Raw genomic sequence first — 25,119 nt, forward strand, 5'->3', positions numbered from 1 at the left:
AAATGGTACATTTCTGTGATGCCTGAGTAGTTGCACTAGTCAGCTTAGGCAATGCCGAGCTCATAACAAATAGCCTTGACTGTGAGGAGCCTTCTCGGCCCAGGCATGTGGTTCCACGTTGGGCTGGCTGAGGTGTGGGGAGAACCCTCACGGTTCCTGAGTGTCAGACATTGACCAGGTTATCTGGTCATGGGCCTAAATCCACCTGCTCCTGTGAATTCCGTCCCAGCACTGACGGGAGGGGGGCGGGGGAAGGGGAGCACAGGAGCCCTCGGGGCCTGGGGGGTGGGAGTTGCTGCTGTCCTCTTACCCGGCAGGCGGATGACATGCTGGCAGGATCCTGGGCATGTCCTCCCCTTTGCTATAGTGATTCGAACACAGGAAAGAGAGCTACATGGTCACTGATGTAAAACAGGACAGCCTGAGCATCTGGGACCAGCTGTGGGGACTCTGCTTCAGTGGACAGTGGGGCTGAGGCCACTTTATTGCTTTATTGACTACACCAAAGCCTTTGACTGTGTGGATCACAACAAACTGTGGATGATTCTTAAAGAGATGTGAATACCAGGCCACCTGACCTGCCTCCTGAGAGATCTGTGTGCAGGTCAAGAAGCACAAATTAGAACCGGACATGGAATAACAGACTGGTACAAAATTAGGAAAGGAGTACATCAAGGTTGTATATTGTCACCCTGCTTATTTAACTTATATGCAGAGTACATCATGAGAAACGCTGGGCTGGATGAAGCACAAGCTGGAATCAAGATTGCCGGGAGAAATATCTATAACCTCAGATATGCAGATGACACCACCCTCATGGCAGAAAACAAAGAACTAAAAAGCCTCTTGATGAAAGTGAAAGAGGAGAGTGAAAAAGTTGATTTAAAAGCTCAACATTCAGAAAACTAAGATCATGGCATCCGGTCCCATCACTTCATGGCAAATAGATGGAGAAACAGTGGAAACAGTGACAGACTTCATTTCTTTGGGCTCCGAAATCACTAAAGATGGTGACTGCAGTCGTGAAATTAAAAGATGCTTGCTCTTTGGAAGAAAAGCTATGACCAACCTAGACAGCATATTAAAAAGCAGAGACATTACTTTGCTGACAAAGGTTTGTATAGTCAAAGCTATGGTTTTTCCAGTGGTCATGTGTGGATGTGAGAGTTGGACTGTGAAGAAAGCTGAGCACCGAAGAATTGGTGCTTTTGAACTGTGGTGTTGGAGAAGACTCTTGAGAGTCCCTTGGATTGCAAGGAGATGGAATCAGTCCATCCTGAAGGAGATAAGTCCTGGGTGTTCATTGGAAGGACTGATGCTGAAGCTGAAACTCCAATACTTTGGCTACCTCATGAGAAGAGTTGACTCATTGGAAAAGACCCTGATGCTGGGAGGGATTGGGGGCAGGAGGAGAAGGGGACGACAGAGGATGAGATGGCTGGATGGCATCACTGACTCGATGGGCATGAGTTTGAGTAAACTCCGGGAGTTGGTGATGGACAGGGAGGCCTGGCGTGCTGCGGTTCATGGGGTCGCAGAGTCGGACACGACTGAGCAACTGAACTGAGTTGACTGACTGACTGAACCGACTGACTGACTGACTGACGGGCTGAGACCCAGGCGCACCGTGCTGCGTGGAGTGAGCGGTGCCCAGGATCTGGGTTCCGGCCTCCACCCCAGGCCTGCAGGGCCGAGGAAGCCTGGGGAGGCAGGGCGCAGCAGGGCACCTGGCGGAGGAGAGGAGGTGGGGGAGGGGGCAGGGGGCGCCGTGAGGACCCCTGAGCCATCACCCCCAAAAGGACTGAGGCATTCCCCCGAGGCTGACCCCGCGGGGCAGCCCTGCGCGTGTATGAGGCTCTGAGGCAGGTGGCCTTGGCGGCTGTGTCCCCAGTGCTTCCTGGGGCTCCTGGTCCTGCAGACTCCTGGGTGGGGGCCACCTCAAGCTGCTGGAACCCCAGTCCCAGGACCCTCACCCGGTGCCCTGGTGTTCCCAGGCCCCCCTGAGCCCCCTCTCCCACCACAGGGGCCGAGGACGACCTAACGCTGCGGGCCGCGCTCTACGGGCTGCTCTTCCACAGCCATGCCGACCAGGAAGACTGGGAGGGCGGCCTCAAGGTGCTGGATGAGGCCATGCAGGTGCTGCCGCGGACGGCGCACCGCCTGTGAGTGCCCAGCCCCCAGGGAGACCCCCGCGCAGCACCCCCTGCAGCCCTCCCCAGGGTGCCCCCCAACCCCCCAGGGATACCCCCCACAGCCCCCAGGGTGCCCCCTCTGCAGCCCCCCAGGGATCCCCCCAGCCCCCCAGGGTGCCTCCCCCCAGCCCCCAGGGATCCCCCCCTTGCAGTCCCCAGGGAGACCCCCTCACAGCCCTCCCCAGGGTGCCCCCCCAGCCCCCCAGGGTGCCTCCCCCCAGCCCCCCAGGGTGCCCCCCTGCAGCCCCCCAGGGAGCCCCCCACAGCCCCCAGGGTGCCCCCTCTGCAGCCCCCAGGGAGCCCCCCACAGCTCCCAGGGTGCCCCCTCTGCAGCCCCCCAGGGAGCCCCCCACAGCCCCCAGGGTGCCCCCTCTGCAGCCCCCCAGGGAGCCCCCCACCCTGCAGCAGTCCCCAGGGTGCCTCCCCTGTAGCCCCCATTGCAGCCCTCCCCAGGGATCCCCCCAGCCCCCCAGGGTGCCTCCCCCCAGCCCCCAGGGTGCCTCGCAGCCCCAGGGTGCTCCCTCTGCAGCCCCCCAGGGAGCCCCACCTGCAGCAGTCCCCAGGGTGCCTCCCCTGTAGCCCCCATTGCAGCCCCCCCCAGGGTGCCCCCCACAGCCCCCCAGGGTGCCTCCCCCCCCACACAGCCCTCACTCTCCCCTTTCCTCTGGTGATTTTATTTCCCTCCTAAGAACTCAGCACAAGAAGAGAAGGGATTTAACACCCAACAAACACAAATGACAAATTAACAAGACACAACACGCCATCTCCAATATAGTCAACTTTTGTTTTGTTTTCTCTTTGTGAGTGGGAACATGGACAAGTACGTCCGTTTGGGTGCATTCTGTATGCTTGTGGCTTTTACTGTTCAGTTCAGGCATTAATTTCTCTCTGACGTCTCTTCAGCCTGATCTTCAAACACATGGTCATCGTGAAGGCCAAGCTCGGCCAGAGCTTCCTGATGGAGATCCAGAAGTTCCGGGACCAGAGCGAGGGGTACCTGGCCCGCATGTGGCAGCGCCTGGCCATCAACTCCAAGAGCGTGCACGGCGAGCTGACCTGCTACCACAACGCCATCCAGGCCCTGCAGGTTGGCGGGGTGCAGCGGGGGGCCCGCGCTGGGGTGGGGAGGCGCCCGGTGCCTCGGGAGGAGAGGGGGCAGGGGGCAGAGCCGGCCTGAGACGCTGTCCGCCTGCCCAAGGGACGTGGTCCCTGCAAGGCTGCAGGGGGTGGGGGGCAGCCAGCGGGTCAGAGAGGACACAGGACTCTGCACGGTTTGGGGTCCTTGGGGACAGCCCGCACCCCCCAGAAGTCAAGACACAGGTTCCTCTCGATGCACTTGGAGATCTGGGGAAGGGCAGGCACCTTGATCTGAGCACTCTTGGGTTGGGGTGTCCCTCGGGAAACGGTCCAAGCACAGGCTCCTGTGGTCAAGTAGAGGCCTGGCTCCCCAACAAGTGGCCATGGGCACCCCTGCACCTCACTCCTGAGGCCAGGCCAGGGGTCTTGAGGCCAGGTTGGGGGGTGCCGCTGGCCGAGCTTTTGGTAAATACACAGGGCTGTGCAGCCTCCGTCACAGTCCGTTTCAGAACACTTCGGCACCCCCAACCCCAGGTCGGTTGGCTGCCTGTCCCTCCCTGCCTCCCTGCCAGCCCCAGGGAGCTGGGGTCACGAGGATGGGAGCAGGCAGGCAGGTCCTCTCGATCCTCTGGATCCGGCCACCCTCCCGGGGCCTTGTCTTTGAGAAATGTCAGATCCTTTACAGATTTTTTAATTTGGTTGTCTGTCCACTTATTCAGTTCAGTTCAGTTCAGTTGCTCAGTAGTGTCCAACTCTTTGCCACCCCATGAACCGCAGCACGCCAGGCCTCCCTGTCCATCACCAACTCCCGGAGTTTACCCAAACTCATGTCCATTGAGTTGGTGATGCCATCCAACCATCTCATCCTCTGTCGTCCCCTTCTCCTCCTGCCTTCAATCTTTCCCAACATCAGGGTCTTTTCAAATGAGTCAGCTCTTCACATCAGGTGGCCAAAACATTGGAGTTTCAGCTTCAACTTCAGTCGTTCCAATGAACACCCAGTACTGATTTCCTTTAGGATGGACTGGTTGGATCTCCTTGCAATCCAAGGGACTCTCAAGAGTCTTCTCCAACACCACAGTTCAAAAGCATCAATTCTTCAGGGCTCAACTTTCTTTACAGTCCAACTCTCACATCCATACATGACTACTGGAAGAACATAGACCTTTGTTGGCAAAGTAATGTCTCTGCTTTTTAATATGCTGTCTAGGTTGGACATAACTTTCCTTCCAAGGAGTAAACGTCTTTTAATTTCATGGCTGCAATCACCATCTGCAGTGATTTTGGAGCCCCCCAAAATAAAGTCTTTCACTGTTTCCACTGTTTCCCCATCTATTTGCCACAAAGTGATGGGACCAGATGCCATGACCTTAGTTTTCTGAATGCTGAGTTTAAGCCAACTTTCTCACTCTCCTCTTTCACTTTCATCAAGAGGCTCTGTAGTTCTTCTTTGTTTTCTGCCATAAGGGTGGTGTCATCTGCATATCTGAGGTTATAGATACTTCTCCCGGCAATCTCGATTCCAGCTTGTGCTTCATCTAGCCCAGCGTTTACTTATTATTGGGTTGTAGATATTTTTTGTGTGTTTTGGATACAAGCCCCTCGTCAGATACATGATTTGTAAGTATTTTTTGTCATTCCGTAGGTTGTCTTTTCAGCTACTTTCTCATTTTCTTAATGATGTCATTTGTAGCACAAAAGTTTATAATATTGATGAAGTCCAGTTAGTCTATTTTTCATGCTGCTGGAGCTTGTGCCTTTAGCTTTGTATCTGAGAAACCAGAGTTCAGCGCCATGAAGATGTCTGCATTTCCTTCCAAGGGTGTCGTGGTTGTCAGGGTTGTCAGGTTTAAGTCCTTGCTGCGTCTGGAGTCCGGCCTTGTGTCTGGTGTGACGTGACGGCCTGCTGTCTTCCTGGGTCTGTGGCTCCCAGTCTGCCCAGCCCCACTGTTGAAACGATGACCGTGCTCTCTTCCATGCCACTTGTCCCCGTCACCTGCCTTGCACAGCTCCTGTCAAAGCTACCAGTGGCCACGGCCATTCTGCGGCCCCATCTGAGCCCTTCTCTGCACTGAGGCTCACCTGTCACCTGGCTTCCAGGCCCCCCACCTCCAGGCGTCTGCCCACATGCTAATGAAGGGGAGGACCTGCTCAGGGCGTGGCGTCCAGCCCCCCCACCGCCCCGGGCAGCTCTCCCCCCTGCCCTGTGGTGGTGTCAGGCCGTGTCTTAGGCTGGTCCATCCTGCCCTTGCGTCCCCCCACCCGGCCGCCTGCCCTGCCCTCAGACTCCTGCCCCTCCGGCTGTTTGTCGTCCTGGGCGCAGGGCGTGGGGCCCAGTCTGAGGCCCAGCAGGTGGGGGGTGGGCGGGCTCCTCGGGGCGGGACGGGGGTGGGGGGCAGCGCCTGCCATCCTGTGGCGGTGAGTGATCACCAGTGTCGGGTCTGTGCGGCCAGGCCTTGGGCACAGCACCTCCCCTGCCCTCCACGCCCCGCGGGCCACGTGCTGGAGGAGCCCCAGGGCTGAGGTCAGAGCGCCTGCAGGGAGCCCCTGAGGCCGCCGTTGCCCCAGGGGCGGGCGGGCCGTGGGGCATCCGCGGGGGCTTGGCGGGCTGGCCGTGGGGCATCCGTGGGGCGCGGAGGCCGGGACACTCGCCAGGCTTCGGCCCTGCTGCCCGTCGCCCGTGGCGGTCTGGCCGAGCCTGGTGGGCGCCCTCTGCCCTCGTGGCAGAGGAACACGACGCCGCGGTGTGCCCTGCGGCGTCCGCGTGGCTGCCGCGTGTTCCAGCCTTTTGTGTTGCATCCCGAAGAAGCCGGAGAGCGAGTGGCAGAAGGTGGACTCCATCATGGAGTTCAGCGAGTGGCTGTACCACAAGCAGTTCCCTCTGGAGGACGTGGCCTTCCACCTCAAGTGGGCAATCGACATCCTGCTGCGGATGCAGCCCGTGCGGCGCGACCACGAGCCAGCCGGCGTGGGGGCCACGGACGCGGGGGACGCAGGTGAGGGGCACCTCTGGCTGGGGGCGGGCCACCCGCCGCTGGGGGCTCCGCGGTCACCCCGTTCCCCTGCGGGGCACGCTCCCTGTGGGCTTGGCGAGGTTAGGTGCCCATGCAGCCGGCAGGCCCGCCCAGCACCCTGAGGGAGGCGGCGGCTGACGCGGTGAGCTGAGCTCGCTTAGGGGAGGCTGGGGCGGGGTGGGGCGTGGCCGCTCAGCAGCTGCTCTGGGTGCCCCCAGGGGGCAGCAGCTTGTCCGCTTGGTGTCCAGGCCCTTCTGGATGTGTCCACACACCCAGCTCAGACCAGCTAGGGGTAACCATGGTGGGCGGGGGGCTCCAAGTAGACCCCAGAGCTCAGACCCCTACCCCAGCCTGGGATGTGGCCAGTGTCCCTGCAGGCGGGCCAGGGGAGCCCTGGGAGGCCTGTCCCTGAGGCCTACCTTGAGCCCTGGGAGGGGGGCGCTGTCCCCTCGGGAAGAGAACCAGCCCCAGGCTGGGGACCGGCGGGCCCTGGGCCGGTCAGCGGGGACACCAGCAGGGCCCTGTCTTCCAGATGAGCAGGCGTCCAGTCTGGGGGCCCTGGAGGGCCCGGGGGGCGCGGGGCCCCCCTCCCTGCAGGAGCTGCAGAGCGTGCGGCAGCTGGAGACGCTGGCCCGTGCCTACACCCTGCTGGCCCTGGTAGTGACCCCGTGCTACGCTGGCCACCAGGACTACTGCCTCATGGCCTACGCCTTCCTGCACCGCATCTGGCAGGTGAGGCTGCCTGCCATGCTGCCGCGGGTCCCGGCCTCTCCTGGGACCACGTCCGCCCCTCCTCCCCAGCGCCTCCCACCCCTGGCTCTGGAGACTCGAGGGGGCTTCCTCCTTTGCAAGACTCAGGCCAGTGCCTTTGCGTAACCACCTTCAAAGCCTCTCTTCCCACCACACTGCCTCTGGGCTTCCAGAGCCTTCTGTGCGCCCCTTCACATAGCTGCCTTCCTACCACCTGTCTAGAGGGCCCCCAGGGCAGCGCCTGGTGGCCTCGTCTTCTCAGGAACCTCCCTGGGCTGTGCTCCCCAGCAGGACAGCGTTGGCAGGACAGGCCTCTCTTCTTGGGGCAAGTTCGCCCCCCTCCCCCACCCAGCAGGGCCATCGGCGTTTGGCAGCAGGAAGGACAAGGAAGGCCATCCTTGTCTGCAAGACTCCCCAGGCCCCCCTACCCCACCATGCAGTTGCAGTTCTTTTAGGAGAACCATTAAAAGTCACTTGAGTGTGTTCTCCATTAAAGACATTAATTCATTTTACGGAACTGACAAACCCTTCTTAAAGGTCAGCCATGCATCTCTCCAGAGTCCTGGAGGAAGTGCCCTGAGTGCTCACAGCCTGGCCACTCCCAGCCTTAGGGTCCTCAACCGGTCCTCAGATCTGCATGGGGGGAGGGAAACCCACTTCTGTCATTGTTGTTCAGTCATGTCAGACTCTTGGCTACCCCATAGCCTGTCCTTCACCATCTCCTAGAGCTTGCTCAAACTCAGTCCATCGAGTCGATGATGCCATCTAACTATCTCATCCTGTCATCCCCTTCTCCTGCCTTCAGTCATTCCCAGCTTCAGAGTCTTTTCCAAGGAGTCAGTTCTTTGCATCAGGTGGCCAAAGTGTTGAAGCTTCAGCTTCACCATCAGTCCTTCCAATGAACACCCAGGACTGATCTTTAGGATGGACTGATTGAATCTCCTTGTTGTCCAAGGGACTCTCAAGAGTCTTCTCAAACACCACAGCTCAAAAGCATCAATTCTTCGGTGCTCAGCTTTCTTTTTGGTCCAACTCTCACATCCATACATGACTACTGGAAAAATCATAGTTTTGAGTAGACGGATCTTTGTCAGCAAAGTAATGTCTCTGCTTTGTAATATGCTGTCTATGTTGGTCATAGCTTTTCTTCCAAGGAGCAAGCGGCTTTTAATTTCACTGCTGCAGTGAGACATTAACATTGCAAATTTGGATTTCTTTTCACAGGTTTCTTTCTCAACAGCGGGAAAATCCACTTCAGAAAGTAGAATTTCAGCAACAGCAAGCTCACACTTGTTGTTGCCTAAAAAAGAGAAAGAGAAAAGCAGAGACAGAGACAAGGACAAGATCAGAGACAAGGAGAAGGACAAGGACAAGGGGAGGGACCCGAAGCAGGTGACCGTACCCTCTGGTAGACAGGCTGCACCCCAGCCGCCCCTGAAGATCCTTGTGCCAGAGGCTGGGCTGCGAAGGGCGAGGAGCGTCCTGGCTCCTCTGCCCGCTTTCCTCCCCTGGGATGTGAGGCGGCCTCAGTGCCTCTGCCCCAGGTGTCAGGAGGCTGACATGGGGAGAGTCTGGCTTCTTCCTGGTGACCAGCTGCTTTCCCGGAGCCCTGGCTATGTGAGGCAGGGCAGCACTTTCTCTGCATCCCATGGGGGCCTGTGCATGTCACTTCGTCAGCTGGAGGGACTGCCCCCACCCTGGCCATCCCACTGGACTGGCCCCTCGGGAGACACCCCGCCTCCTTCCTGCAGCCCTGCTGAGCTGGGACGTGTTGGGGGGGGCACGTCCAGGGCACAAGCTCCGAGTGGCTGTGGGAAGTGGTGTCAGCTATCGTCTGTGGCTCAGGTGTCTCCAGGGAGCCCCGCCACACCCATCCCCAGAGGTGCTGCCTGCCCGGGGCGCACGACCTCTATTCCCACAGGGCCCCCTGGGTGTCTGCCTCTAGATCTACCTCCCAAAGCAGAGCCTGGCTTCTTGCTTTGCAGTTCCAGAGTCCTGCTCCTGGCAGATGCCTTGAAGACTTGCCCTCAAGCCTAGAAGAGTGGGCTTCCTATGCCTGCCCCGAAGAACTCATATCTGTATTCAAACAGGATCAGAGTGACTTTACCATCAACTCGTCAACTATCCAGAAGCCGGTGGGTGGACCCAACGCCTCTCCTGCAGGCCTGCGTCCCGTGTCCCGCCTGCTGGGCTTTCTAGTGTGAAGTGGGTCCAGAGAGTGGCCAGGCCCCTGGCCCTCCCCAGGTCCCTCCGCAGGCACCGGTGCCGCGAGTTCCCCGCGCGGACCACACCCCCGCGCCGACCACACCCCTGCGCCTGCGGTCCCGCTGCGCCCCCCACCGGGCGTCAGTTGCTGCTGAGTGCTCCGGCGGGAGGGTCTTCCCCACAGCTCCGGAGGCAAGGGTTCAAAACTTGGGCTGCCGTCGAGGGGTCTGTGGTCCATACCCCGCCCCGGCGCCCGGGAGGGTCCTCCCTACCTCCCCCAGCAGCTGGGCTCCCAGGCGTGTGCCGCATGGCCCCCGTGTCTGCCTCCGTGCTCACGAGGCTTCTCCTCTGTGTCTGTCTCATCTCCTAGATGATTTTGGTAATTTATCCGCAGATTCTTTTGATTCTATGTGTGTATGCAAAATCTGCATTTCATCTGCAAACCTCTTCCGTGATTTGGGATTGTTACACTGTTTCCTCGCCTCACCTGACTCGCCAGGTTGCCTCCAGCTCAACACCACAGGTGGCGAGGCCTCCCGGTCTTGGCAAGACTCCGTATGACCGATGCTTGTTGGGGGTTCATAGACATTCTTCACTGGTTAAGCGAGTTTATTTCTGTTTGCTGAGAGTTTTAAGCTTGAACAGCTATGAAAGTGAAAGTCGCTCAGTCATGTCTGACTCTTTGTGACCCCATGGTCTATACAGTCATGGAATTCTCCGGGCCAGAATACTGCAGTGGGTAGCCTTTCCCTCCTCCAGGGGATCTTCCCAACCCAGGGATCGAACCCAGGTCTCCTGCATTGCAGGTGGATTCTTCACCAGCTGAGCCACAAGGGAAACCCCATAAACAGCTATAGATTCTTATCAGATATTTTTCTCCATTTATTCAAATGATAATTTTTTCTCTTTCATTCCTTCAACTTGGTTGACATGTATTATCACTTCATTTATCATCAGGTTCAACAGGCTGTTTTATTTGGGGTGTTTGCCTCTCTGTTGATGAGAAAAGTTGGTGTTCAGGTTTCCTTTCACACTACATGCTTGTCAGGATGGGATGAGAAGTTACACTGACTCCAAGCTATTTTCTGCTCCCAAAGCTTCTGACCCCCACACGTGGATTTCCATACAACAGCGAGTTCTCAGCGCCCCTGTGGACACCAGCCAGGGGACCACCCCACTGAGCTCGGCTCTGACACTTAACTGCCGGGTCAGTGTGGGCCCCAGGGATCAGGGCTCCATCGAGGCCTGCTCCAGCAGACGCCCGTCGTAGCGTCGTGTCCCCAGGCCACCGCACGTCTGTCCAGTGTGGCCACCAGTCGGGGTCCCGGGCTCCTCCCCAGGTTTGATATTTGCTATGACGGCCCCCAACTCGGGGAAACTTTACTTAGCAGATACGCTGGTCTGTTATAAAGGATGTTGTAACGGATACAGACAGCCCGATGAGGAGGTCTGCGGGGCAGGTCTGGAGGGTCCCAAACACGGGAGTGTCTGTCCCCGAGGAGCTGGGGGCCACCAGGCCCCTCCCTCGTGGCAGGTGGACGTGCTCACCAGCCCAGAAGCTCTCCATGCCCCCTCCTGTAGGGGGTTCACGTAGGTTCCAGGACAGGGCATGACTGGTCCTCTCGTGGCCGTAGGTCCCTAACTTGACCTCCAGCCCCTCCCCTCCCCAAGTATCGGGGGACGGGCTGAGGGTCTCACTGTCCTGCCATGTGGTTGGTCCCTCTGGCCGCCGACCTGCCTCCTGAAGGTCTGCAGGAGCGGCCAAGAGTCCCCTCGTGGGTGTGAACTCAGGTGGGGTGAGAGGGTTCTAGGTGCTCAGTGCTGGAACCAGGAGCAGGACCAGACGCGCGTGTCGTGTTTTCTCACAGCATCACACTCACCTTTCAGTCAATTCCAAAATGTTCCTTTCTCAAGCTCTTCTTGAGAAGAATTTGTATAAAATTAGCTCTTGTTTCTTCCTTAAACGTTTGGAAGAATTCCCTGGTGAAGAGTTCTGGGCCTAGATCTATTTGGGAAGATATTAAATTATGGATCCACTTTATTTAATAGTTACAGAACCCTTTACATTTTTAAATTTCTTTTTTGTAGTAATTTTGGTGGGTTGTATTTTTCTAGGATGTTTCCAGTTAATATAAAATATAAGATATACTGGTATAATGTTGTTTTTAATATCCTGTTATTATTTTTTTAGTCTCTGTAGAACCTATAAATATTTCCGTCTCCCTCCACCCCCTTTCTTGAGCGGCCTCATCAGGAATTATCAGTTAGTCCCTCAAAAAGCCACGTGCTTTCCAGGCCAGCCAAACACCACTGGGCTTGAACGTGACAGGACGTGTTTTACTTCATTTCCCTTAAGGCTCAGACACAGACTTCCGGGACCTGATGGGAGCATTTAGCCTTCGGTGGGCCCTCAGCTCCACCCGACAGGGAAGTCAGAGGCATGAGCAGGCTCTCCACTGCCTCAGCCTCAGCCAACACCCAGGTCACGGCCCCAGTGTGCTGGGTTCACACATCTGAACTCCCCTCTTCTTGCGCTAAATGACTAAAAAATTAGTCATTTTTTCCGAGTTGTTCACTCCTCAGTGCTTTAAGCAGATTTTTTAAATTGTTCATCCATATTTTCCAGTTTTCCACTAAAGAATAATTGCTTTATCAAACCTAGTCCAGCATTATAAGAAGTATTAGTGCATCTCTGCCTGTACTTAATTTTAAAGCAGTTGGTGGGTACATAAAGAAAGAAAACAAAGACTCTCTAATTTGAACGAGAGCAGGTAGATTATTCTTGTGAGGAGCTTTAGCTGTGTTTGTGCTAAAAAGTCTAGGAAGTTGCACGTGACAAGGAGAAAGCTGTTGATGAAGCAGAGGACGCAGAGAGCAAGTCACTGGTCCCCTCAGCAGACGGGAATCCGCACCGCGTGTGGCTCCGGGGGTGGGGGGACAGAGCTCCTAGGGAGGACCCTGGGGGCCAGGACCTTATCCTCCGCGCCCTTGACCTCGCGTGTTTGCTGTGTTTTGACGCAGACGTACAGTCTGTACTACCTGGACCGCTTGGTGGAGGCCCTGCAGGAGATGTTCCTTCATGAGCTCGCAGTCCCGGTCCTGCAGCTGGGGGCGCTCATCGCAGCCTCCGTGGTTGAGAGCGAGAGCCTGGCGGGCCTCTACCACCTCCGGTGGGTGCGCCTGCGGTTTCAGGGAAGCTGGGGGACGTTTATGTGGCTAAAGCAAAAATTTGCCCAAAGCAATATAGAGACAAATCAGATCTTAAAGCATTAATTCTGTGGTTGACTATTTATATAAATAATAAAGTCTCTAAGATTTGTAAAGCCAAATACATCAAAATACTTAAACATAAAAATATTCTTAATTTTTTAATTTCTACTTGGTTTTTAAGAGAGTATCATTGTTTCAAGGAAATACATGCTGAAGTAGAATAAGCAGAGTAAAGGGGCATTGTGTCCTCAACCTACTCAAATAGGTCAGGAAAAAATTTACATATATATAAAAATTTTATATATTTACCCACACATAATTTTTTATTATGTCCTGAGCTATATATAAAATTTATATATGAAGTAATTTATATACATATTAGTATAATTTTTGTACTATTGTATATGTAGATAGAGAACCTGGACAATGAAGGATGTTCAATAATTCTTCGTAGTGTTTGTGTAACTTTTCTGGAAGCTTTCAAATCATTTCAAAATAAGAGTGTTTTGCACAAAAGTCAGAGCAGAGCTCGTTGGCTTGCAGTTGTGGTGGGGTCAGAGCCGCACCGTGCCTCGTCGCCACCTCTGGAGGTGACCCTGAGACCCGGAGACTGTAAATGTGTTGAGGAATCTGATGACGGGGTCTGCTGTCTCCCCTGGTAACTTGGTTTGGCTTTAGAGATCATTGAAAAGAGCCACAAAGTATCTGTTCCTTTTCCGTTTGCCCATCTGTGCCCCGCCTCCCGAGCCCAGGGCAGCCTGACTCAGGGCTGACGCTCCTCTCGCCCCCAGACTTGCCCTGGCTTGTTCTGACTTGAGGTTGAGGGAGGCGGCCACGTACCACGAGGAGGTGGTGGGGCAGGCCTACATCTGCGACTTGGAGCAGGCCAGGTGAGCCGCTGTGGCTGGCGCGGACCCCCTTCCCCCTGTGGCAGGGCCCCCTGCTCTGACACCCCCGGTGTGTGCCCCCCACTGTGGTGTGGACCCCCTCCCCCACTGTGGCAGGGCCCCCTGCTCTCACACCCCCGGTGTGTGCCCCCCACTGTGGTGTGGACCCCCTCCCCCACTGCGGCAGGGCCCCCTGCTCTGACACCCCCACCCCGTGTGTGCCCCCGACTGCGGTGGGGCCCCCTGCTGTGATGCCCCCCTCCTGGGCCCCCCATGTGGCACAGACCCCCTGCTGTAGCACTGAGCCCCCTGCCCTCTGCCTGGGCTCGATGCCGGCCCTGCTCTCAGCTGCATCTCCTCGGGAAAACTGGGAGTCATCTGTGCTGCTAAACGAGGGGAATTTTAAAAAAAAGCCTTGTAAACGCGAGTGGATAGTTGCCTGTTGTGGCTTTTATTTTGTATTTTTTTGATTACTGTTGAACATTTTCAGATGCTCTGGCTGTTCTATTTCTTTTTTGGCATAATGCTCGTTTTACTTATGTTAGCTGCAGAAAAGAAATTGCCTTGAAAAAGGAGAAAAATAAGGAACCTCTATTAGAAGAAAGTCTGCCAGCACTGAATGAGCTCCCCGCTTCGGCCCTGCAGGCAGAGATGAAGCCCCTCATAGCAAAGGATAAGGTAGCCTTGCTCTGCAGAAGCTGCTTAACTCCTGGCCCAGTGGGGGCGGCGACAGGCCCAGCTCCAGCCACTCCGCTTGGACCTGTCCTGGCGGCCAAGGCCTCCTGACCCTTGAGCCGGCTCCTGGGAAATCCAGAGACTGATGGGGTGTGTCCCCGCCCCTCCGGCCCTCAGGGAAGGCTAGGCTGCAGGGTCTGAGCTGTGGTTCAGAGAGGACAGGCTGGGGGTGGCCGGCGGGGGACGGGAGCTCCCACACCAACGGGGAGGGGAAGGGCGATCCCTCGCAGCGGGCGCAGAGCAGCTGGGAGGCCTGAGTGCCCCCGCCCTCCCCGCGCGCGCGCGCAGTGGGCCTGCCTCTAGCGCTTGCCTGTAAGGGTAATGACCGTCCCATGTGCGGTCCAAGGTCGCCTGTCACCGTGGCAGTTCCGCCCCCTGCACCCGGCGCTGCTCCGTGGCCTGGCCGTGAGCAGGGACGGGCATCCCGGGAGGACAGCCTGGCCACGGGCCCTGGAGCAGGGACTGGGCTCGGGCGTGCGGGGCCGGGGGCAGCCATGCCGACGGCGCCCGCCCTGCACCCACACAGCCCCCGTGGGCCTGTGCGTCTTACAGATCCTGAAGGTAAATGAAGAGACCGGCAGGGGCCTGGACGGAACGTCCTTCCCACTGCTGTGGACCCTCAAGGCCGAAGTCCTGCTGAAGATGGAGCTGTACCAGCCTGCGCGGCTGCTGCTGTCAGAGGCCTACCTGGCCTTCCAGGTGAGGCCACACCTGCCCGGCCCACTACACCTGTGGGGCCTGCTCCCCCAGAAGCAGTCCCACCCCCAGCCCCCGGCTAGGATGGCCGCTCTCTGGGAGGCAGGGACCTTCTGTGCTGAAGACTGTTCTAGAGCCTCCATCTGACTGTGGAGGTCTGTCTGCTCCTCTAGCTTCATTACAGCCCGTTTGCTGTAACTGCGACGGGTCTGTGCTGCGGCCTCTCTTCCTCCTGGGCCGCGGAGACCACGTGTTTCTGAGCAGGCCCCTCATGGTGCGTGTGGACGATGGGGCCCTCAAGAGGCCGAGGGCTTCGGTTTGTTCTCAGAGGCAGATGGTGTCCCAGGGCCCCGACCTGCTCCAGAGCTCTGTTCTGCTTCTCCGTGTGGGCCCTGCAGGTGTCTGTGGCCACTCGGAGGTCTCCCTGGGAGCCTGGGTTTCCCTCCAGGCCCCCTTGGAAAGGCTCCCTCCAGTGTGGACACCCAGCCCTCGGCTCAGCCTCTCAGGCCCCTACCGTCTGCTGGCTTTCCTGAGGCGGCTCGGCTGCTCCCCCAGGAGGGACCTCCCGTGTCGGCTCCTGGATGCCTCGGCTCCTGCCTCCTCTCTCCAGCCTGACTGAGACCCTCTCCCTGGGCTCCGTCCCCACAAGGATGGTGCCCTGGGAAAGGCCCAGCACAGGGCGGAGCCAACCCATGTGTCCCTCCCTCCCTGGAGCGGGTTGCTGGGCTGCAGCGTCAGCAGCTCCCAGGGCCCCCAGCGGGCGGCTCCGTCTCCGGGCAATGTTCAGGATTGTTCCCTGGGAGGGGTCGGCAAGGTTGTAGAACTGTTCGAGTTGGCCCTTGCTTTGGAACAGAACCCTAGAAAGAAACATCGCTTGCTTTCTGTCTCAGGCAGGGGGACAGCATGGCCGGGGGAGGGACTGAAACGGCCGTGTGACTGGTGGAGCGGAGCGGGCAGGACGGGCCTTGGGGGATGCGGGGGGACCTGGAGGGGACGCAGAAGGTCAAAGAGGCAGGCTGCGAGCCAGCACCCGCCGGCCCCGGGCACTGCAACCCTGTCTACCGGCCTGCGCCTGAGCGTCTGGGACCTTCCCGGTCAGCCTCCCTCAGACCCGTGAAAGGGTGGTCCACACTCTCCGCACCTCTGCCCGGCGGCCGCCCGGCCCTCCTGCTGCCGGGAGGGGCTTCCTAGACTCTGCAGAGCAGGTCTTCACACACACAGGCATTGAGCTCAGCGCTGGGCCCCTCGTGCTGCAGGCTCATCCCTGGACAGGCACCGGGGCCTGGACTCCATCTCTGCCTCTCTCTCTCTGCCTCGCGGTCTCTGTCTCTGTATGCGTCTCTCTCTGTCTCCCTCGCCCACTGCCCCACCCCATCCTCCGTCCACACGCACCTCCTTTGCAGGAGCTGGGCGATCCTCTCGCACAGTCCAGGTGCCTGCACTTGCTGGCCCAGCTCGCCAACAAGGAGAAGAAGCACGGGCAGGCTCGGCGGATGGTGGAGAAGGCCCAGCGCCTGGGAGGGAGCGAGGAGTTCTGGTACCAGTCCACCCTGACCCTGGCGGACTCGCTCCTGTCCGCAGAGGGCGAGAGGCGAGAGACCCTGGTGAGGGGCCGCTGCGTTCGGGGCGGGGGCCCGGCGGGTGGGGGGTGGCAGGGCCATGGTGACTCCGCCAGGCCTGCCCCAGGTCTGCAAGCTGTTCCAGAAGCTCATAGACACCTTCAACGTGCTCAAGAAAGAGAGGCCAAACCGAATGCCCGTGTTGGAATTCATGACCACAGACCTGGAAGCCAGGTAACGTTCTGTGAGGAAGAACGTTGATCACCGTGAAAGTTGTGGTGTTCTTCTTTCTGCTGTTAATTGTAAGTCGTATTTCGAGCCTGTGAAGTTCAGAGACGCGCAGGACAAGGGCCTGTGTCCACAGCTGCCTCCCGCATCCCTTCCTTGGCAGCCAGCCTCTCTCCTGGGACCAGGCGGGCTGGTGGCTTCTTTGTCCCTGGACTCTCAGCTCCTCAGAGGTGGCTTGATACCCAGGAAGCCTCTAAGGCTGGAGAAGTTCCGGCCACTCCTCTCCCCGCAGTCAGTGTAGGCGCCCCAGGTGGTCAGCCTTCTCCCGGGGTCTGTCGGTCTGCCTGCCGCTCTCCCCTCCAGTTTTCGGGCTGAGCGTCTGGTCCACGATCACAGCATCAAGCTCTCTGCAGAAGCCCGAGGGGCGGGAGGCCACAGGACAGACTCCAGGCAGGAATGTGTGCGCTCAGACGAGTAGTCTGTCCCTGAGCCGTCCTTCCAGTTGGTCACTGGGCTTCTGGAAAGCAGCCTCCCGTGGTCTCAGCTCCAGCTGCACGGGCCTCTTTCTAGGAACGCACAGAGCCGGCCCCAGGTCTGTCTGTTAAGTCAGACTTGCAGGTCCCGCCTTCAGAGAACAGCTTCTGCTCCATGACCAGAGCACCGCAGCTTTTGCCTGATTGGGGTTTTCTTTACTGCCTTCCTCTCTGTTGAACTCCTCCTGTGCTGGGACAGGGCTCCTCACGGCTGTTCTGTCCCCACCTCCGAGGGGGCCCCTTGGTCCTCCCCCAGCAAATGCTCCTGGACCCCCAGCTGCAGGTTTGACATGTGAACAGGCTTCATTTCCGCCTGGTTTTCCTCTTCTCCAGAGTTCTTTAAGAGAGGGATTTCGAATTTTCAGAGGGATGGAGAATGCCTGGGTGGGGAGATGTTAGTGTCTGACTCCGTGGCATTGTCACCAAGGGCGTGGCTTGTGGTGCCTCCAGTGCTGCCCCGAAGGTGCCCCTCCGTAGCCCAGAGCGAGCTGGCGGTGGGCGCGGCCGGCCCCCCAGTCGCAGCGTCGCCCCGCCCCCGCCCCCGCCCCCGCAGGTGTGTGAGCCTTCAGATCAAAGCCGTCGAGGGGCAGCTGGACAGAGACCCCCAGGAGAACTTGTTTCTGACGCTGGAAGTAGACCGCCGCTTGCTGGAGGTGGAGGAGAAGTTCGCCAGCATCGGCCACAAGGAGAAGTGCGTGGACATTCAGCTGGAGCGGGCCCGCGTGAAGAGGTGGGGGCCCGCGGTGCTCCCTGCCCCGGGCAAGCGCGGCCTCGGCCCCCGCCCAGCCCCGGGCGCGCGAGCGCGGCTCCGCGTCCCACTCAGCCGAGGACACGCACACCTTTTCACACTCAGCCACACGCGCGTCGCCTCAGAGGCCAGGAGCTGCCCGCCCCCAGCAGAGCCGTCACCGCCCCTGGCCGCGCCCATCGTCTGCCCATCCCCCACAGCCTCCCGAGGGCCACCCCACGCGGGGGCCACGCAGGGGTTCAAAACGCAGCAAGCAACCGAAGGCCGGGCTTACAAGTAGTCTCTATGAGGGAAGAGGCACGCGCCACCTGGGAGCCCGCGCAGCAGGCAGCTGTGGTCACCGAAGCCGCTGGGGCCTCGTAGGGCGTGGGCACACTCAGACACGGCCGGAAGTGAGGGGCCGCGCAGCCCCCCGGCACCGCAGCGGCCGCAGCGCCTGCAGACGAGCTTCAGACCGTGCACGTGCGGTGCTCCAGGTCTCCACCTCTCTTCCAAATAGGTTGAGAGGATCTTTCCAGTAACACACCCAATTATAAGATGTAAAGTGCTAATGAAATATACATTGTAATTACATGAAAATTACATGCTACACATTTTTAGTACTGACAATGTAATGCTTTGACGGTTTTGTTCTAAATGTCACTCTTCTTCTGGTAAAGGTTGTCTGCCCAAAGTGAGAAATTTGAAGAGCAGAGAACTGCATGTTACTTGGAAGCATACGACCTGGCCCAGAGAGCCGTGGCTGGAGCGGCGGACCTGTTTCTCAGTGTCCAGAGCTTACTGTCCCTTCACGACGTAAGGATGTTATATGAATTTTACCTCAATTTTTAAAAATCCCAGAAAGCTATGGGAGAGATGCCCAAATATTTGGAAAGTAAATAGCATACACCAGAATAACTGTGGGCCAGAGAAGAAATCAGAAGGGAAACTATTTTGAACTATAGTGTGTGTGTGTGTGGGGTGGTGGGGGGCACATATCAAAATGTGTAAGAGATCTCTAATGCAACACTTAGGGGAGCTTTTGTAGCACCAAATAGTTGTATGAGAAGAGAAAAAAACCCTAAATCAGTTATTTCAACATGAAAGTAGAAAGAGCAAATCAAACTCAAAATAAGTAGAAAAGAAATTAAAGACCACAGTGCAAACCATTGAAATAGAAAACTGAAAAATGGAAAAGTCAGTAAAGCCAAATACTATTTCTTTAAAGAGATCAATAAATTGATAAACTTCTAGTCAGACTGATTAAAGAGAGAGAAAAAATATAAATTAACAATATCAGAAATAAGAGATGTGACATCACTATAGACTCTATATGTTGAAAAGATAATAAGGGAATTTCATGAACAACTTTATGGCATATGTTTGACAATGGAGATGAAATGGAAAATTCCTTGGAAGACACAAACGACCAAAGTTCAGTCAGAAAGAAATAGATAATGTGAATAGCCCTCAGTCTATTAAATAAATTGGATTTGTAGTTAAAAGTTTTTCCATGAAGAAAATGTCAGACCCATATGCATTTACTAGAGAATACCAGCAAGCATTTAAGGGTAAAAAACAATACCAATTCTGTACAGATTCTCTGGGAAAATTGAAAAGGAGGGAATACATCCCAACTCTTCTGTAAGGCTGGTGTCAGTGTGATACCAAAGCAAGATAAAGATATTAAGAAAAACCCTATTGACAGTTCTTCTTCATGATCATAGATGTAAAAATTCTAAACAAAATTTGGGAAATTAAGTCCAACAATGTGTAAAAAGGATAATATACCAGGTTGATCCCAGGATTTGTGTAACATTCAAAAGTCAGTCAATTTGGTTCACCAGATATTTTTAAAAATTAAACATTATTGGACTTCCCTGGTGGTACAGTAGGTGAGAATCCACCCACCAGCGCAGGGGATGGGGTTTGACCCCTGGTCTAGGAAGATGCCGCCTGCCGTGGAGCAGCGAAACCCACGTGCATGGCTACTGGCCTGTGTGCTGTGAAGTTTGCGCGCCCAGAGCCTCTGCAACAAGAGAAGCCCATGCACCACAACTAGAGAGTAACCCAACTCGCCACAACTAGAGAAGGCCCGTGTGCAGCAGCAAAAGACCCAGAGCGACCAGAAAGAAAAACCGGTATAAGAAAAAAGCACTCAACAAGATCCAACATCCATTCCTGATAAAATAAAACAAAACCTCTTAGCAAACCATTCATAGAAGGGATCTTCCTCAGTCTGATTAAGGGCATCTATGAAAAAAACTAGAGCTCACATGTTGAAAGACTGAATGCATTTTCCTTAAGATGAGGAATAAGATAGTGGTGTGTCCTCCACCACTTCAATCCAGAATGCTATTAGAGTTCTAGCCAATTAATCAGGCAAGACAAAGAAACTAAAGCATCCAGGTTAGAAATGAACATGTAAAACTATCTTTGTTCACAGATGATGTGGTTGTCTGTGTAGAAAACCTTGTGCAATCTACAGAATAATACAGCTGCTAGTACTAAGGAGTGAGCTTAGTAAGGTTGCATGGTACATGAACAGTACACAAACACTAATTGTATATCTCTATACACTAATAATGATCAATTGTATATTAAATATGACAGCACACATATGAAATTTGACCCAGAAAGTGAAAACTCATACCCTGAGAACCACAAAACATTGCTAGAAAAATTAAACAATACCTAAATAAATGGAAAGGTATATTAAGTTCATGGCTCAGGAGACATGATGTTATTAAGATGTCAATTCCCCCCTAAATTATCTACAATCCTGATCAAGATTCTGCAGAGTTTTTTTAAACAGAAATTGACAAAGTGATTTTTAAATCTATGGGGAATTTAAAAGGCCTAACATAGCCAACACAACTTTGAAAAAGAAGAACAAAGTTGGGGACCTAACATTACCTGATTTTAAGACTTACTGTAAAGCTACGGGTGAATAATTTAACTCAGATGACCATAATATCTACTACTGTGGGCAAGAATCCCTTAGAAGAAATGGAGTAGCCCTCATAGTCAACAAAAGAGTCCGAAATGCAGTACTTGGATGCAATCTCAAAAATGACAGAATGATCTCTGTTCGTTTCCAAGGCAAACCATTCAACATCACAGTAATCCAAGTCTATGCCCCGACCAGTAATGCTGAAGAAGCTGAAGTTGAACGTTTCTATGAAGACTTACAAGACCTTATAGAACTAACACCAGAAAAAGATGTCCTTTTCATTATAGGGGACTGGAATGCAAAAGTCGGAAGTCAAGAAATATCTGGAGTAACAGGAAAATTTGGCCTTGGAGTACGGAATGAAGCAGGGCAAAGGCTAATAGAGTTTTGCCAAGAGAACTCACTGGTCATAGCAAACACCCTCTTCCAACAACACAAGAGGAGACTCTACACATGGACATCACCAGATGGTCAATACTGAAATCAGACTGATTCTATTCTTTGCAGCCAAAGATGGAGAAGCTCTACACAGTCATCGAAAACAAGACCAGGAGCTGACTGTGGCTCAGATCATGAACTCCTTATTGCCAAATTCAGAGTTAAGTTGAAGAAAGTAGGGAAAACCACTAGACCATTCAGGTATGACCTAAATCAAACCCCTTAAGATTATACAGTGGAAATGACAAATAGACTCAAGGGATTAGATCTGATAAGAGTGCCTGAAGAAGTATGGACGGAGGAGGTTCATGACATTGTACAGGAGGCAGTGAACAAGACCATCCCCAAGAAAAAGAAATGCAAAAAGGCAAAACGGTTGTCTGAAGAGGCCTTACAAATAGTTGTAAAAAGAAGAGAAGCAAAAGGCAAAGGAGAAAAGGAAAGATATACCCATCTGAATGCAGAGTTCCAAAGAATCACAAAGAGAGATAAGAAAGTCGTCCTCAGTGATCAATGCAAAGAAATAGAGGAAAACAATAGAATGGGAAAGACTAGAGATCTCTTCAAGAAAATTAGAGATACCAAGAGAACAGTTCATGCCAAGATGGGCACAATAAAGGACAGAAATGGTATGGACCTAACAGAAACAGAAGATATTAAGAAGAGGTGGCAAGAATACACAGAACAACTATATAAAAATGATCTTCATGACTCAGATTACCACAATGGTGTGATCACTCACGTAGAGCCAGACATCCTGGAATGCGAAGGCAAGTGGGCCTTAGGAAGCATCACTATGAACAAAGCTAGTGGAGGTGATGGAATTCCAGTTGAGCTGTTTCAAATCCTAAAAGATGATGCTGTGAAAGTGCTGCACTCAGTATGCCAGCAAATTTGGAAAACTCAGCAGTGGCCACAGGACTGGAAAAGGTCAGTTTTCATGGAATGAAAAGAAATCCCAAAGAAAGGCAATGCCAGAGAATGCTCAAACTACCACACAATTGCACTCATCTCACACGCTAGTAAAGTAATGCTCAAAGTTCTCCAAGCCAGGCTTCAACAATACATGAACCGTGAACTTCCAGATGTTCAAGCTGGATTTAGAAAAGGCAGAGGAACCAGAGATCAAATTGCCAACATCTGTTGGATCATTAAAAAAGCAAGAGAGTTCCAGAAAAAGATTTACTTCTGCTTTATTGACTACACCAAAGCCTTTGACCATGTGGATCACAACAAACTGTGGAAAATTCTTTAAGAGACGGGAATACCAGAACACCTGACTTGCCTCTTGAGAAATCTGTATGCAGGTCAGGAAGTAACATTTAGAACTGGACATGGAACAACAGACTGGTTCCAAATAGGGAAAGGAGTACGTCAAGGCTGTATATTGTTACCCTGTTTATTTAACTTTTATTCAGAGTACATCATGAGAAACGCTGGGCTGGATGAAGCACAAGCTGAAATCAAGAATCCCAGGAGAAATATCAATAACCTCACATATGCAGATGACACCACTCTATGGCAGAAAGTGAAGAAGAACTAAAGAGCCTCTTGATGAAAGTTAAAGATGAGAGTGAAAAAGTTGGCTTAAAACTCAACATTCAGAAAACTAAGATCATGGCATCTGGTCCCATCACTTCATGGCAAATAGATGGGGAAACAGTGGAAACAGTGACAGACTTTATTTTTTTGGGTTCCAAAATCACTGCAGATGGTGACTGCAGCCATGAAATTAAAAGACACTTGCTCCTTGGAAGAAAAGTTTTGACCAACCTAGATAGCATATTAAAAAGCAGAGACATTACTTTGCCAACAAAGGTCCATCTAGTCAAAGCTATGGTTTTTCCAGTAGTCATGTATGGATGTGAGAGTTGGACTATAAAGAAAGCTGAGCACCGAAAAATTGATGCTTTTGAACTATGGTGTTGGAGAAGACTCTTGAGAGTCCCTTGGACTGCAAGGAGATCCAACCAGCCCATCCTAAAGGAAACCAACTCTGAATATTCGTTGGAAGGACTGATGCTGAAGTTGGAACTCCACTACTTTGGCCACCTGATGTGAAGAACTGACTCATTGGAAAAGACCCTGATGCTGGGAAAGATTGAAGGTGGGAGGAGAAGGGTACAACAGAGGATGAGATGGTTGGATGGCATCACTGACTCAATAGACATGAGTTTGAGTAAACTCTGGGACTTGGTGATGGACAGGGAAGCCTGGCGTGCTGCAGTCCATGAGGTCACAAAGAGTCAGACACAACTGAGCGACTGAACTGAACTGTAAAGCCATGGGAATCGAGATAGTGTGTTTTTCATGTAAAATTACACATCACTGGAACATAATAGAGAATCTAAAAATAGACACATGCATACAGAAAGAAAACTGACTTTCAGCAAAGGTGCAAAGAGAGTTCAGTGAAGAAGGGCTCACCTTTAAAACAAAGCTCCTGGAGCAACTGGACGTCCATCCCCCGGAATTACCCTCCATTCGTATGTCACACCGCGTGTAAAAACCAGCTCAAGACTGGTCGGTCACAGGCCTACATGTGAGAGCTGAAACTGTGACACCTTTAGAAGAAAACATAGGAAAACGCCTCTGCAGCCTTAAAGTTTAGCAAAGCTTTCTTACCCATGACACCAAAATCATAATCCATCAAAGAAAAAATTTATAAATTGGACTCAGCTCTTCAAAAGACACCATTAAGAGAATGCAAAGACAAGTTGCAGACTGGGAGAAAATATTTACAAACCATTTATCTGACAAAGGTCTTGTATCTAGAATATATTAATGTAAAGAACTTTCAAAACAGACATAAGCAACCCAATAAAAACTGGCCAAACGTCTGAACAGACAATTCTTCAAAGAAAATACGTGGATGGTAAATAGTCACAAGAGAAGACCGCAAGTTTATTAGTGAGTCAGGGAAAAACCACCACACAACTGTTAACAGGGCTACAACTTGAAGGACCAGTTACACCAAATGTTATCAAGACGTGAGAGACTGGGACACCCCTCCCACGCTGCCGGAGGGGACAGCACGAACGACCACCTGGGAATGGTTTGGCGGTTTCGTGAAGAGTGAAGGCACGGGCCCCCTGGCCCAGCCACCCCGCTCCTGGGCGTGTGCGGAGCGCTCACAGCAGCGCTGCCTGCCACAGCCCCAAACTGGGGGTGTGGGAGCAAGCAGGCAGACGGCCCCGGCAGAGCGCGGCTCGTCCGCGTGGAGGACTCACGCACACGCGCCCCGCGCTGCAGTCCGTGGGGTCGCAGAGAGTCTGACATGGCTGAGCGACGGAACGGCTCCCAGGATGGACACAGCCTGCAGAGAGCAGGTGCTCTGCGGTTCCATTACGTAAAATCTGAGGAACAGCAACTGACCAGCCGAGTCGGCAGAGAGGCTCGCTTAGGAGGGAGAAGCGGAGGGAGAGGCGGGCGGGGCCGGGCGGCGGGCAGGGGCGGGGCCTGGCGACGGGCAGGGGCGGGGCCTGGCGGCGGGCGGGGCGGGGCCTGGCGGTGGCGGGCGGGCCCTGGCGGCGGGCGGCCTGGCCCGGCTGTGCTCCCGCGCCCTGACGGCCGGCCGCACCCCGCAGCTACAGAATGTCAGCAGCCCTGTGATGCGGAAACTGCGGTACCTCAAGCTCAGCCTCGTGGAGGGCTGTCTGGACACGCTGCAGCTCACTTGGGAGGACGCCCGGCGGCGGCAGCTGGAGCAAAGCTCCACGGACAAGCTGCTGTCCGACTTCCTGCAGAGCCCCAGCGACTACACCGCCGTCGGCCTGGTAACGCCCCGGACACGCGCTGGGGGGCCTCCCCCCGTGTGCCTGACCAGCCACTGGGAGCCCGGGAGGCCGGGGTTCACAAACGTCCCCCGAGATCTCTGAGCAGAGGGGCTCCCTACCCCGGCAGCTCCCAGCAGCC

The 25,119-nt window shown here is 54.5% G+C and overlaps 1 protein-coding gene across 3 annotated transcripts in view; it reads left to right on the forward strand.

Annotated features, from left to right (window-relative positions):
- Positions 1 to 25,119, forward strand: part of CFAP46 (cilia and flagella associated protein 46) — a 96,049-nt gene that overhangs the window by 48,698 nt on the left and 22,232 nt on the right. For all 3 annotated transcript variants that reach the window (XR_006270787.1, XR_006270788.1, XM_043476002.1), the window contains exons 26-40: positions 2,024 to 2,162; positions 3,096 to 3,279; positions 6,076 to 6,265; positions 6,816 to 7,015; positions 8,258 to 8,425; positions 9,019 to 9,168; positions 12,260 to 12,408; positions 13,240 to 13,338; positions 13,881 to 14,013; positions 14,623 to 14,769; positions 16,170 to 16,370; positions 16,453 to 16,559; positions 17,640 to 17,816; positions 18,494 to 18,629; positions 24,792 to 24,980. Coding sequence is in view for 1 of the 3 variants with exons in the window: in XM_043476002.1 (XP_043331937.1) it covers positions 2,024 to 2,162; positions 3,096 to 3,279; positions 6,076 to 6,265; positions 6,816 to 7,015; positions 8,258 to 8,425; positions 9,019 to 9,168; positions 12,260 to 12,408; positions 13,240 to 13,338; positions 13,881 to 14,013; positions 14,623 to 14,769; positions 16,170 to 16,370; positions 16,453 to 16,559; positions 17,640 to 17,816; positions 18,494 to 18,629; positions 24,792 to 24,980 (2,369 nt within the window). In the remaining 2 variants the exon portion in view is untranslated. The remainder of the gene's footprint in view (positions 1 to 2,023; positions 2,163 to 3,095; positions 3,280 to 6,075; positions 6,266 to 6,815; positions 7,016 to 8,257; positions 8,426 to 9,018; positions 9,169 to 12,259; positions 12,409 to 13,239; positions 13,339 to 13,880; positions 14,014 to 14,622; positions 14,770 to 16,169; positions 16,371 to 16,452; positions 16,560 to 17,639; positions 17,817 to 18,493; positions 18,630 to 24,791; positions 24,981 to 25,119) is intronic.

Source organism: Cervus canadensis, chromosome 8 (genome assembly GCF_019320065.1).
Source record: "Cervus canadensis isolate Bull #8, Minnesota chromosome 8, ASM1932006v1, whole genome shotgun sequence".
NCBI lineage: Eukaryota > Metazoa > Chordata > Mammalia > Artiodactyla > Cervidae > Cervus > Cervus canadensis.